The sequence below is a fragment of the Macrobrachium nipponense genome, chromosome 13 (genome assembly GCF_015104395.2).
Source record: "Macrobrachium nipponense isolate FS-2020 chromosome 13, ASM1510439v2, whole genome shotgun sequence".
Classification (NCBI taxonomy): domain Eukaryota; kingdom Metazoa; phylum Arthropoda; class Malacostraca; order Decapoda; family Palaemonidae; genus Macrobrachium; species Macrobrachium nipponense.
The window spans coordinates 89,760,665-89,774,354 of NC_087206.1; the positions used below are offsets into that span (position 1 = coordinate 89,760,665).

At 35.0% G+C, this 13,690-nt stretch overlaps 2 protein-coding genes across 3 annotated transcripts in view; one reads left to right on the plus strand and one right to left on the minus strand.

The window, feature by feature from the left end:
* The window catches only part of LOC135225186 (snurportin-1-like), a 60,464-nt gene that overhangs the window by 42,232 nt on the left and 4,542 nt on the right, over positions 1-13,690 (minus strand). The window contains exon 2 of one of the 2 annotated variants that reach the window (XM_064264470.1): positions 8,886-9,004. The exons of the other annotated variant lie outside the window; for it this stretch is intronic. The gene's annotated coding sequence lies outside the window, so the exon portion shown is untranslated. The remainder of the gene's footprint in view (positions 1-8,885; positions 9,005-13,690) is intronic. 2 annotated transcript variants of the gene reach the window in all.
* Positions 12,058-13,690, plus strand: part of LOC135225185 (uncharacterized) — a 15,725-nt gene continuing 14,092 nt past the window's right edge. Inside the window, exon 1 of the mRNA XM_064264468.1 lies at positions 12,058-12,079. Within this exon, the coding sequence (XP_064120538.1) occupies positions 12,065-12,079 (15 nt within the window). The 5' untranslated portion in view covers positions 12,058-12,064. The remainder of the gene's footprint in view (positions 12,080-13,690) is intronic.

A 13,690-nucleotide genomic window follows, 5' to 3' on the forward strand; every position in this document is an offset into this window, starting at 1 on the left:
ATGATTTAAATATATATATATATATATATATATATATATATATATATATATAGATATATATATATATATATATCATCCTAACAGTTATGCTAAACTCGATAAATTCGTAAACAGATATACAATAACAAAATGTCTCATTATTTCTGTAGAGATGAAACTCATTCCTCCCTCTACTTCAGGGCACTGGGAAAATCTTTACGTATACGAGACCCAGAGACAGAATGAAATTTATTTTCTTTCATACATTCATAAAATTAGAATTAAAATGAATAGATTTCGTAGTTATTATAAATCATGGCAATGATCATTATTGCAAAGATAACTTTTATTCAAAAGATGATTGATTATCGATAATCGAGAGAATACATTGTAATCTTCTTTCTTTTATCTAAAAGAGAAATTAAAAAAATATCGTAGCAGTGATACCAGATTTTCAGGCTCCCAGAAAAGTGAAAAGATTGTAAGAAAATTTTGTCCATCAGCTGAAATAATGAGCAACGGATCTTTCTCATCTTTTGAGGTCAGAGAAAAATCATAGGAATCTGGGAACAGAAAGATTATTCATAAATTCCGGAGCTCAAGAGCAATGAATAATTCGGAATGGCAGGTTCTATGATCAGATTACAAACGGAAACAAATTCAGCTGGTAGGCTTCTGTTTTTGGTGTGTAAGCCTGTGTGTTGAACAAATGAAAGTTCCGAAGGGACCAAAAAACGAAAAAGTGGAAATGCCAGAAGATAGTTTGTATGATATTTTGACGTTGCATGGAACCAGTGGTTATTCAGCAACGGGACCAACTGCTTGACGTGACTTCCGAACCACGTCGAGAGTGAACTTCTTTCATCAGAAATCATCTCTCACACCTCAATGGAATGCACGAGAATCGAAATGGCGACCACCGAGGTGGTACACCAACACCATACCGACCACGCCACTGAGGCGCTATGCCAGAAGATAGTACCCATAGAGTACCGAAGTGTGACGCAATCACCACCTCCCCTGGGCCACTCGCCTGTTTTCCCTCCGTAAGAAATGGGATGGGGCCGAATTTCAAACGACCGGAGAATCGTTAATAGAGGAAAATTGGCATTGAGACCCATATATATATATATTTTTTTTTATTGAGAAAAATACAAATTTATACAATAGCATGTAAAAATACTTGGTGGTTACAAAAAATTAAATGAAGGCTAAGCAGCATTATTTTATATAACATTATATAAATATATACTTATTTTTCTAAATGCTAACTTCCCTATATTAGCAGTTTCATGGGCGATACAAATCTTGGTCTTTTAATTTCTTATGGAGATAAATCTTTGTTTGTTTGAATTGTGTTTTTACGTTGCATGGAACCAGTGGTTATTCAGCAACGTGACTTCCGAACCACGTCGAGAGTGAACTTCTATCACCAGAAATACACATCTCTCGCTTCTCAATGAAATGCCCGAGAATCAAACTCGCGGCCACCGAGGTGGCTCGCCAACACCATACCGACCATGCCACTGAAGCACATAAATCTTTGTTGTGGCCTAGCTAGGGCCGGGCTATCACGTGACCTCCGGCGTCATGGCTTCGGCACTACTCTAGTCTTCTAGTTCTCTCTCCACTCTTCTTCTTCTTCTGCAGTTCCACCGATTGGTCCGCTGGACGTTATGACACCGACAATTATCGTTATATGATTGCGGATGCACCCTCTCTAACTTACGTCACTCGCCGTTAGAGGGAGTTTATTTTTAAAAGCCTGGGAGAGTCGCGTTTACTGTCCATCACAATTTCCTTTACGCACTGAATTCCGTTTCGGCTCCGAGAGAGGAAAAGCGCCAGCCATCTGTTACTTGATGGGTGTTGGTGTGAGAACTATCGGCTACGTCGTATTTCACAACGATGGTTACCAATCAAGATACGAAAAGGTGTCTGTCGCAGGAGTGAACGGGATCTAATACCAGTGAAAATTTTCAGGAAATTTCACCGGGCGACCAGATGGATATTATGATTTTTAATACCGGGAATACTACGTACAGTACTACTGGCTAGCGCCGTATGCGCGAAGCATAAAGTTAGGGGGTCTTGGGTGAGCGCTCCCCCAGCGGGATCCGGGGCAGAGTCCCGAAAGCCAAAACTTTTAGTAGGATTAGAAAGTGACAGAACACATTTCCAATAGTAAAATTACAACTGTAGATACTTGAGATTTATGATTAAAGAGGATAGTGTCATGTCCAGACCCTGCCACGAAAAAGCTGACAGCCAACCTCGGCCCTTCCCTCGCCCTCCCTCATAAAAAGGTATTTACTACAACTGCTGTATACAGGTTGAGTGATAGGGGAATCAATAATAGTGATTCAATAATAAAGAAGTTTATTTCCATTTCTTAATCATTCTTGTCAATTTGAGGGATTTGTCTGGTCGCCCAGTGGTCAGAAATTCTCCTTACAAGGCGACAATTTTTCTTCACTGGGCAACCATTTGGTCACCCATTTATAATGTTAAAGTATGCATTGTTTGATACCGCCTAGAATGAATAATATTTACGTCGTGTTATCAAACCAACTGATAAAAAGAGATTCTGCTACGTGTTTACTCTCTTATTTTAATTGTAACAAGGTATGGTACGACCTCCAGCTTACTCGGACACGCTCGCGATTTTTCCCTCACGCATAGTTGTGAACATATTCATAACTTAATGTGAAGTGGTCTTCGTAATGAATACTAATATTTAGTCCTATTTATACTAACAATGACGATCAAATTAGAAGGACACAAATTAAACACATTTATGTACTCTCAGTTAGAAGTGGAAACACAAAATAATCAAACAGAAACATAGCCTAAATTCAGTGCTCCAAATAAATTAAAACGTGCTAAAATCTACAGTGAAATAAAGCAGTGATTCACAAACGAAAATTAAAATAAATACGCTATATTTTATTAGAAATAAGTTTTCTGTACTGTTTAACATGCACATTATTTATTTTTCACATTTTCATCCTAATACATAAATCATAATAACGTATCCTAAAATTCCTGTATCTTTAACTCAAAGTGAAACACCTTTTTCAGACTTTTCAGGCTCTTCCACATGGCTTCCCCCCCCCCCCTCCCAACAACAACAAACTAGTTTGTAGGCTTACTCCCCGAGTAAGCAAAAATTATTTTGTAGGAGCTTTGCTGAGACATATCAGCTTCGATTGATAGAGCAAAACCAATACACTTTCAAACGCCAAGCTGCCAAGGACGCAAGTTATTTTTCGCACAATTAAATGATAGTTGTCGATCAATCACGGATGTAGACAATCTTAGACTAAAAATAAAGAATATTTAAGAAATATACAAATGTTTTTTTATGCTATCTTCGTCATTTTATGCCTTTCCCATAACAGCACTTTACAATAAACGTTTTTTTTATTAAAGGGTTAGTCTCTCCTAAATTATGAAAAATTATATGTATTCACTTTGACAGAGAACACTGTCTTCCACTGAGTTGTCTACAGTATGATTAACAACTTCTCTGTCAGTTTTTAACAATTTAATCAATTTATTTTTAAACACAGAGAAACATGATGTACTTCATAATATGTTTTTTATGTAATAATTATGTACAACGAAATTGCAGGATTACCTCCAGTCATTTTTGACGTGGGAGTTTTGTCTCTGATCTTGAACTGTTTGTCCTTATTCACCTAAATTGTTGACTACGTAGTTGATCTTCAAGTACATCAAACGCGAACGCTGATTTTTAAGAAATATTTAAGAGTAATTGTTAAAGGATGTTTTTCCATCGATCCATATTAAACATTAATTTATGGTTCTTTGTTTTAGTTAGATGGGATCATTACTGACGCTTCGACTTTATTTCTGTATCACTTTTTTTTTTTCCTTGGTAGTTTCATAGCACATGCGTAATACTGACCTCCAGCCGTTGGTGAGATACCACTAATGGCGTTTTCGATTTCGCACGTGTTATTGTACTTTCCTTCCATTTACAGGGCTCAGGGTGCGCCCAAAATACATTAAAACATGTCATAAAACATATCATAAACAAACGATAGGCAACTTGCTGCGTATATATCAAATAAGGTTAGAAACAACGACTTATGTGGACAGATCTGTAGTGAATATAGGTAATCCTATACAGCACTGGTTACAGCTGCCAACAAGTCATTGGCTTGTATTCAACCTATTCATGACGTGTGTGCAACTAGCTGCAGACATAATCAGAAACAGGTTGAAAACAAGTCGACGACTCGAGCGGAGGAAGAATCTTAGAGGCAAGTCATGTGGGTGATCGTTTGAGGCATTCGTAAGCACAACCAACAAGTCGTTGACGTGTTTTATACCTGTTTGTGACGTGCGAGCGATGAGTTGCATACATATCAGAAACAGGTTGGAAACAAGTCAACGATCGTAGGCGGAAAATGAAACTTTAGTAAATAGTGTGGGTAATCATGTGAAGCACCGGCTAAGAATACCAACAAGTCGTTGACTTGTGTTCGACCTGTCTGTGACGTGCTTGCGATGAGTTGCATACATATCAGAAACAGGTTGGAAACAAGTCAACGAGCGTAAGCGGAAGACGAAGCTTTCAACAAATCGAGTAGGTAACCGTATGAAGCGATGGTTAAGACCAGCAACAGGTCGCTGATTTGCACTCTGCCTGTTTGTGAGATGTTTGCAATAAGTTGCCAACTTGTGTTGGTGAATATGCTGTATTATGGATCGTGAAATACGACTATGGAAATGGGATCGGAAACTTACAAGAAACGACAAAGTTGCATTTCTAAATAAGTACGGGGCTTGGAAACCACAGTAGTCTTTTTGAATGGCAAGAAAAGGCATTTTAGTTGTTAAATGAATAGTCTGCTAACTAATGAGGTTTGAAATCTCATTAAAATATATTTCTAAAGTCGTGTTCGTCGGCTTGAATCACTGCTTGTGAATTAAAACCAGTGGCCTCGTGAGGCAACTTGTGGCTCTGAAACATTCGTTGGATCTTGTTCTGATTTGTCATGGGTGCTACAGGGAAACGATCTGTTGACTCAGGGTCACAGGGTTACAAATTGTGGCTTATGGGGCCTTTTGTGACCTCTTTCTTGTGCCCTTTTGCGATCGTTGATGTGTGGCCAGCCAGAGAAGTTCCGTACTGGACCAAGTTCCTTTTAAGCTAAGTTTTGATATAAAGTTGAGAGAGAGAGAGAGAGAGGGTGCTATTTTTTATGACAGACTGGTCCTTAACATCGAGTCCATTTGGATGACCATTTGAATGACCAAAATATTCAAGGAGATTATTATTATTATTATTATTATTATTATTATTATTATTATTATTATTATTATTATTATTATTATTCAGGCGTTATTCCCATAACAAACCTCAGACGGAGTGTAAAGTGAGAACTTTATGACAGTGTGAAGCCAAAAAAACCGCAGGATACTGACTACTCTTACGTCATTCGTTGAAGCACACACAAACACACAAAATTACATTAATACAAACATACCCACACACACACACATAGCCCAAAACACGACAGCCGAAGGGCACGGGTGTTACAATTCGTGTTACCTGGATACTGTTTCTCAAAGGCTAGAACGACATAAATCAAAGCTATAATTAATATATATGAACGTGATCTTTTTGGCGCTTGCTTGCCTACAAATATTATGCATTCTCTTTCATAAAAGTACTCGCTTTTACTGTTAGCTAGATATGCTTAAATTCGAGTAAGAGTACTGATCAATTCAGAGACTTCAACATAACTCTGACGGCAGTGATTAAGATACATAGGTAAGCTGAATCCAACGAAAGAACAGGACACTATATAGGTACTCTTTGGCCGTCACTGAATCGCAAAATCAATGGCTCCTAAGGGCTTTCAAGCCTCCCAGAATAACTCGCTCCCAAGATACACAGCCATTCCAGTTAAATGCTGGATGAAATGTAATGCAGTTCGTGACCCACTCCTGGAAGCGGTTTTACCGAAATCTATCAGCCGTCGGCTTTCGAGGCGGTCAGCTTGCCCAAAACACTTGCAGGATGTTGGCGCAAGCGTCGCCAAGAGTCGTACGAACTACGCACGAATTTGGGCTCTTAATTCTTTGGTTGTGTCCAGGATTCTCATAGCTCTGAGAACTGAATTTATCTCTTAGATCAAATTTACATTTTTGTCCCTGAAGAGGACGAAGAAGCTTATTATAGTTAATGGTTTGTTATCATTAATACGATCATTATCATTTGTACCTTAATATAACTTGTAAGTTCTCGCATCAGTGTAGAGTAAAGAAATGTAAAAACTTTTCTTCAATAAGACATATCGTACTACAGACTATAGAAGTAATATCAGTAACCATTTCACTGGAGAATTAAAATTTCACAGGAGAGGAAAATATGATAATATCGACCGACTGTTGAATTAGTCATCATATAGTGGTTGCATAAACATTATTTTCGTTTGATTATAAAAACTGCATGAATGAAATCAGAAATTTCGAAAATTCCATATATAACCATTTTTTTGCAATGTCCATAGACCAAAAGTGACGAATGAGTGATTTCAACGGTTTTAAGATATTGATCACCATATTTTCTATTAAATGGGAAAACAAAACTAAGTTGAATACACTATAAAAAGAAAACTAGCATTAATTTTTCGTGAGATAAACAAAAATCTGCATGAATAAAAATATGAAATTTGGGTAATCTTTTCATGTAAAATTTTGAGCAAATTACCCCAAATAAAAAATGAAGAACGACTGATTTAAACGCTTTGTAGATAGTGATCCATAAGAATTTTTTTTCTTATGAAAAAACAAAGCAAATTTGAATACGCCACAAAACCCTACAATAAATGCTTTAGAAAATTTAATATAAGGATGACACTAAGTGAATGTAAAGCATCTTACCGAAAACTCATTACATGATATTTCAGTTTAATCTAATGTTATTTGTTATGAATCATATATAATACCATTATTTACGTACGATATTTCCTCACTAATACAAACGTATGCTCGCTTGAGTCATTTTCTGTTATTCCAATACGACTGGTTTGATTTCGTAATGCTATTGCTAATCTCCCTCATTCATGTGCAAATAAGCCAGGAAAGCCAAGTGCCTTCAGGATCTTCAGAACCTCCAGCTGTTGTTCTGTCGTTTTGTCCAATTTGCCTGCTGCGCATGCGTGAACGATATGATGATCTTGTGATAAGGATTTGAAGAGGAATTACAGGCACTATTGTTGAATTGCGTAATAGGAATAATCAGATTTCTGAAATAATTACAGACAATATAATAAAATTACTTTGTAGGAATAATTACTTTTGTGAAATAATTACAGAAAATATAGTAGAATTACGTCGTTGGAATAATTAGATTTGTGAAATAATTACAGACAATATCGTAGAATTACGTTGCAGGAATAATTAATTTGTAAAATAATTACAGACAATATCGTAAAATTTCTTTGTAGGAATAACTACTTTTGTGAAATAATTACAGGCAATATCGTAGAATACGTTGTATGAATAATCAGATTTTTTAAATAATTAGACAATATCGTAGTATTACGTTGTAGGAATAATTACTTTTGTGAAATAATTGGAGACAATATCGTAGAATTACGTTGTTGGAGTAATCAGATTTGTAAAATAATTACAGACAATATATTATAATAAGTTTGTGGGAATAATTAGGTTTATGAAATAATTACAGAGAATATCGTAGAATTACATTTTAGGAGTAATTAGGTTTGTGAAATAATCACAGACAATATCGTAGAATTACGTTGTAGGGATAAATAGATTTGTGAAATAATTACGGACAATATCGTGAAATTACGTTGCAGGAATAATTAGATTGGTGATATAATTATAGACAATATTGTAGAATTACGTTGTTGGAATATATAATCAGATTTGTGAAATAAATATAGACAATATCGAGGATTATTACTTTGTAGGAATAATCAGATTTGTGAAATAATTATAGACAATATCGTAGAATTATGTTGTAGGAATAATCAGATTTGTGAAATAATTAGACAATTTCGTAGTATTACGTTGTAGGAATAATTATTTGTTGTGAAATAATTAGAGATAATATCGTAGAATTACGTTTTTGGAATAATCAGATTTGTAAAATAATTAGAGATAACATCGTAGAATTACGTGTAGGAATAATTAGATTTGTGAAATAATTACAGAGAATATCGTAGATTTACGTTGTAGGAATAATTAGATTTGTGGATTTGTGAAATAATTACAGAAAATATCACAGAATTACGTTGTAGGAATAATTAATTTGTGAAATAATTACAGAGGATAACATAGAATTACGTTTTTGTAATAATCATATTTTTTTTAATAAATAGAGACAATATCGTAGAATTACGTTGTAGAAATAATTAGTTTTGTGAAGTTTAGTCAGCGCTTCAGTGTGGCGAAAGAGGGAGTTGGAGACGTTGAACAGCAAGAGAAAGCGATGTAGGAGATAGATAAGAGGAAGTCTCAGGCTCTAAATGCTTTAAAAGTAGGGAGCAGCTACGGGGGACGAAGGGGAAGCTGGAACCCATTTCTGTAATGCCTACAGTGCGCCGCGTGAGAGTAACTGTCTGTAGAAGATTAAAATATCATGTACCTAGTAATGCTACAGTGCACCGCGTGAGAATAAGTGACTGTAAAAGATTAGAGTACCATGAACCTAGTAATGCCTACAGTGCACCACGTGTGAATAAGTGAATATAAAAAATTAGAGTAACACGTACCTAGTAATGCTTACAGTACACCACATGTGAATAAGTGACGGTAAAAAATTGAAATATCACGTACCTACTAATGCCTGCAGTGGACCACGTGAGATTAGGAGACTAAAAAATCATGATACCACGTACCTCCACTACACCTACGAAGTCATTCAGTTCCGTGGCACAATAGTAAGTAGTGGCTGGTCATGATTAGAGTTCTTAACTGCAGAAATCATCCTGAGTTACCGGAAGCATTCAGGGATAATCTGTGGAAAAAATAGAATTCCGCATATTTAATCCGCGAATCTTCCTTATGATCTAAACACCTCAAGTATCAATTATAAAGATTTCGTCTTTCTTCTTTCAAGATTGCAGCCATTGCCAGCATCTCTCTCTCTCTCTCTCTCTCTCTCTCTCTCTCTCTCTCTCTCTCTCTCTCTCTCTCTCTCTCTCTCTCTCTCTCAGATGCAAGCAGGCATAAAGAATTCTGTAGAATGGTGGACAAATTAGTGAGAAATGTAAAGATAAATGAGGATAAGAGAGTTGCATCAGTCTGTAAGGAAACAACAAAAGAATTCTTTGCGCATGTTAATAGTAGGAAACCAATAAATTGAAGACACTAGCTCAACCCCGGAACCGGATACTAAATATGAAGGTACAGAACTGCTTGACAAAGTAATATTTACAAGAGAAGACATTAAAAACAAAACAGAAAAATTAAACAAGTTCATATCTCTTGGCCCGGATGGGATTCATCCAAGGGAAATTAAGAGTTAAAAATGGGGATAATTTCTCACCTATATAAGCTCTACAGAAATGCCGCAGAACAACGAAAGACCCCAAAAGGATGGAAACTAGTTAATGTGTCCACAGTTTACAAAAAAGTCCAAGAGACGAGCCAGGAAATTATAGACCAATCTGTCTAACGTCAGTTCCTTGTAAGATTTTGAGTCCATAATTGCAGATCAAATTGTGAATCACATGATAAAAACAACCTGTTATTAATTAAACAGTCAACACGGCTTCAGACAAAACAGATCCTGCCTATCAAACCTCTTGGAGTTTTTTCATAACTTGCTTGGTACTTACGACACTAATAGAGCAATAGATATGCTCTATTTAAGATTTCCAAAAGGCCTTTGACAAAGTTCCACACAAGAAACTAATGACAAAAGTAAGAACTTTAGGAATTGTAGGAGAAATAGCAGACTGGATCGAAGACTGACTAACTAATAGAAAACAAAGTCGTAATAAACGGTGAAGAATCAGAATGGGCAGATGTGACAAGCAGAGTTCCTCGGGGTACTGTCCTTGAACCACTCTTGTTTTTTATTTACATAAATGACATTGATGTAGGCTTAACTAGCAGGATAGCCAAATTTGCAGAAGACACTAAACTAGGTGTAAATGAAGTGGACCCAAATACAGTGGAGAGTTTGAGAAAAGATCTAAGGAAAATAGGACTGGTAAAAAAGATGGCAAATGACTTTTAACTTGGATAAGTGTAAAGTGTTTCAAATAAGAACGAACGACCCTCATGTCAAGTACATGCTGATTAGGAATGACATAAATAGTGTAGAGCAAGAAGAGGACCTTGGAGTTATTATTACCAAGGACTTAAAATCCACGAAACAGTGCATAAAAACTGAAAAGAGAGCACAGAAACTAGTGGGATACATAAAGAGTTAGCTCAAATACAGAAACAAGGAAACGGCGCTCCAGCTCTACACATCAATAGTTAGACTTCATCTTGAATATGCAGTACAGTTTTGGTCACTAACACCAAGAAAGGACGTAAATAGACAAGAAGGGGTACAAGCAAGAGCCACAAAGTTTATTCCATCCATCAGGCAAATAGGTTACCAAAGACGACTAGAAAGCCTGAACATGCATGAATCAGAAACACGACGATTGCGACGAAAACTAAAAAAACATTCAACATACTAAAAAGCATAACAAAAGTAGACAGTAACCTCTTCACATTAAACGAAAACCAAAGAAGAAATAATAGATAGAAACTAGGAATGGAGATACAACACATCGCATTGTGGGGACTTCTTTACATACAAGATATGTGGCACATGGAATAAACTGCCACCAGAAGTTGTAAACAGCAACAGTGTGGGAGAGATTAAAAGAAACTAGATAAAATCATTAGGGCACTATGAATGACTCCTAGAGATAAGTGAGCACATGATTCTCCCCGGATGGACTAATAAGTCTTAGAGACATCCTAATCATTGTAACTCCTTGTAACTCTCTCTCTCTCAAGGTTATTGTCACTGGCATATATATATAATAATATATAATATATATATATATATATATATATATATATATATGTATATATATATATATATATATATATATATATATATATATATATATATATATATATATATAGGTGTGTGTGTGCATGTATGTGTGTGCGTGTGTGTGAATAATCGTTCAAATGAATACATATTACCATGAATATATTACCATGCATATATCATATATATATAACATATATAATATATATATATATATATAATATATATATATATATATATATATATATTCTCGTACTTGTATACATACACACACACACACAAACTCGAACGCAATGACGGGAGATATACCTCTAAATCACCAAGGTGTAGAATAACGACGCAAATAAATAACGCTGAACAAGCAATCACACACATAAACTGAGATTAGTGTGGTTTGTTAATCCGCAGCCTGACATAACAGATTATCCACTCGCAATGAAGCCCCATCTTCATAAAGAAAGATTGCAATGTACCTCACATGATCATTTATAAAACAGTTTATGTCTTCTATTGTATAAGATCGATGTAAACTTAAAAAAAAAAAAAAGTTACGACAACGGCAGAGTATGAATCACAAAACTCCCTCAAGTGGGTCTACGAATTTATTCGAACGTAAGCGTTGACGGCAGTTGCGTCGTCTCCTGTCGCTATTTGTCGCGAATAGACCGACCGTCTCTTCAGATGACAGAGCGACTGGATTTGATAGTGGAAATAATCAATAAGTTAATACAGTTATAGGCTCAGCAATGTCTCCAACCCACACTAAGCAAATTTACTAATCGTCTACATTCACCAATGATCAGAATTCATATATGCGAAATAGTCTTGTAAACTCCATAGAACACTGTTGGAGTACTGTAAAAACACAACCGTTTTAGTTTAACACCAAGAACGAGAGAGAGAGAGAGAGAGAGAGAGGGTGCATGCGTGCGTACATAGGTTGGGGAAACTCAGAAGTATATAAGGTAGGCTCTTGTACCTGATGGCTTAGTCTTACCTTCCGTCAGTGTTATCATGTTGCTACCTCAGGTAACTGCTTGCTTCTGTCGCTCCTGTCTTAAGTTGCTGTTGTTAAAAATTTGGTTGCGTAAATATATATATATGTATATATATATATATATATATATATATATATATATATATATATATATATATACGACATTAGTGAAGTGTTTGATAAAACAAAAGATTGCTGTCAAAATCTATATATATTTTTTCTTGGCAGTTCATATTTTAGTGGAGTTTCATCTCTATATATATATATATATATATATATATATATATATATATATATATATATATATATATATATATATGGGTGCATGTGCTCATGCATGATCATAAGCATGTATTAAAGACAAAAATATAATACGTTATCTGAATATGCATTATATAATCTCTATGGTTAGGCCTTGCAATGTGTCTAGTTCCTAACTTCCCATAAAAAATGTTTCTGGGCATAGACCTAACGCAAAGAAAACATATTTGTTTATTAATGAAGAGTAATTAGTTTATGGAATATATGATTAATAAAAGTATATCTATCATGTAGTAATCTGATATGGCAAAATAATTCTATGCTTTTTACTATTCTAAAATATTTAAATTTTTATATAATATAATTATATATATATTATCTATATATATATATATATTGATCCATACATACATGTATATATATATATATATATATATATATATAATATATTGTATATATATTATATAGTAATATATATATTATATATTATATATATATTGATACATCCATACATGTATATAGATATCTATATTATATATATATATATATTGATACATACATACATGTGTATATATATATATATATATATATATATATATATATATATATATATATATATATATATATATATATATATCTGTGTGTGTGCCAATATAAGAAAGCACTTCTAATCAGATATAGAAACGCCGTAAAAACCATTTTTTCAGTTTAAAACATAGCATCAAATTTGTCTGAGACAGAAAGAACATCAGACAATTATCGAACGGCAGAAATTTGACAAAGATAATACCTTACCCTTCCTTATTTCAAGCTAAATGTAAATAGCGATACTGCGCATGTCACCGGTTTTAACAAGCTACTCAAGGTAGTATCCAACTGACTGAGAAGCTTCAGAGCCCTACTGAATATCTAGGATTCTAAGACTGATTTAAGAACTGTATTCCCTCAAGTCGGAAATACAATCAGGGGTTTGTGTGGATCACGGGACCCGGACCTCCCAAACAAGATGAATGCGATTGAGAATAAGTACTGACAAATTTTCTTAATTATGTTATTTTTTCCAAGAAAATACGCCATTTTCTTGGCCAGGCCAGAAGAACCAAAGAGAGACCTATTATCTTTGACAACAGTATGAAAATATGGGATGGTGTCGTTTGACGGGTTCTGTCAACCCAAGCACTGGGGCACTTTCGGACATTCAGCGTTGAGACAGTGAAGAGAGAGGAAGTTTGGTTGGACAGCAAGATAGACACCAGGAAAAGGAAGACAAAGTACACTGATCTAAAGGTGGATGTAGGAGAAAACCAAAAAATTAGGCTAAGAAGTAGTAGTTAAAGAGGTTGGACAGAGGAAATTGAGGTAAAGTAAAAGGCTAAGAAGTG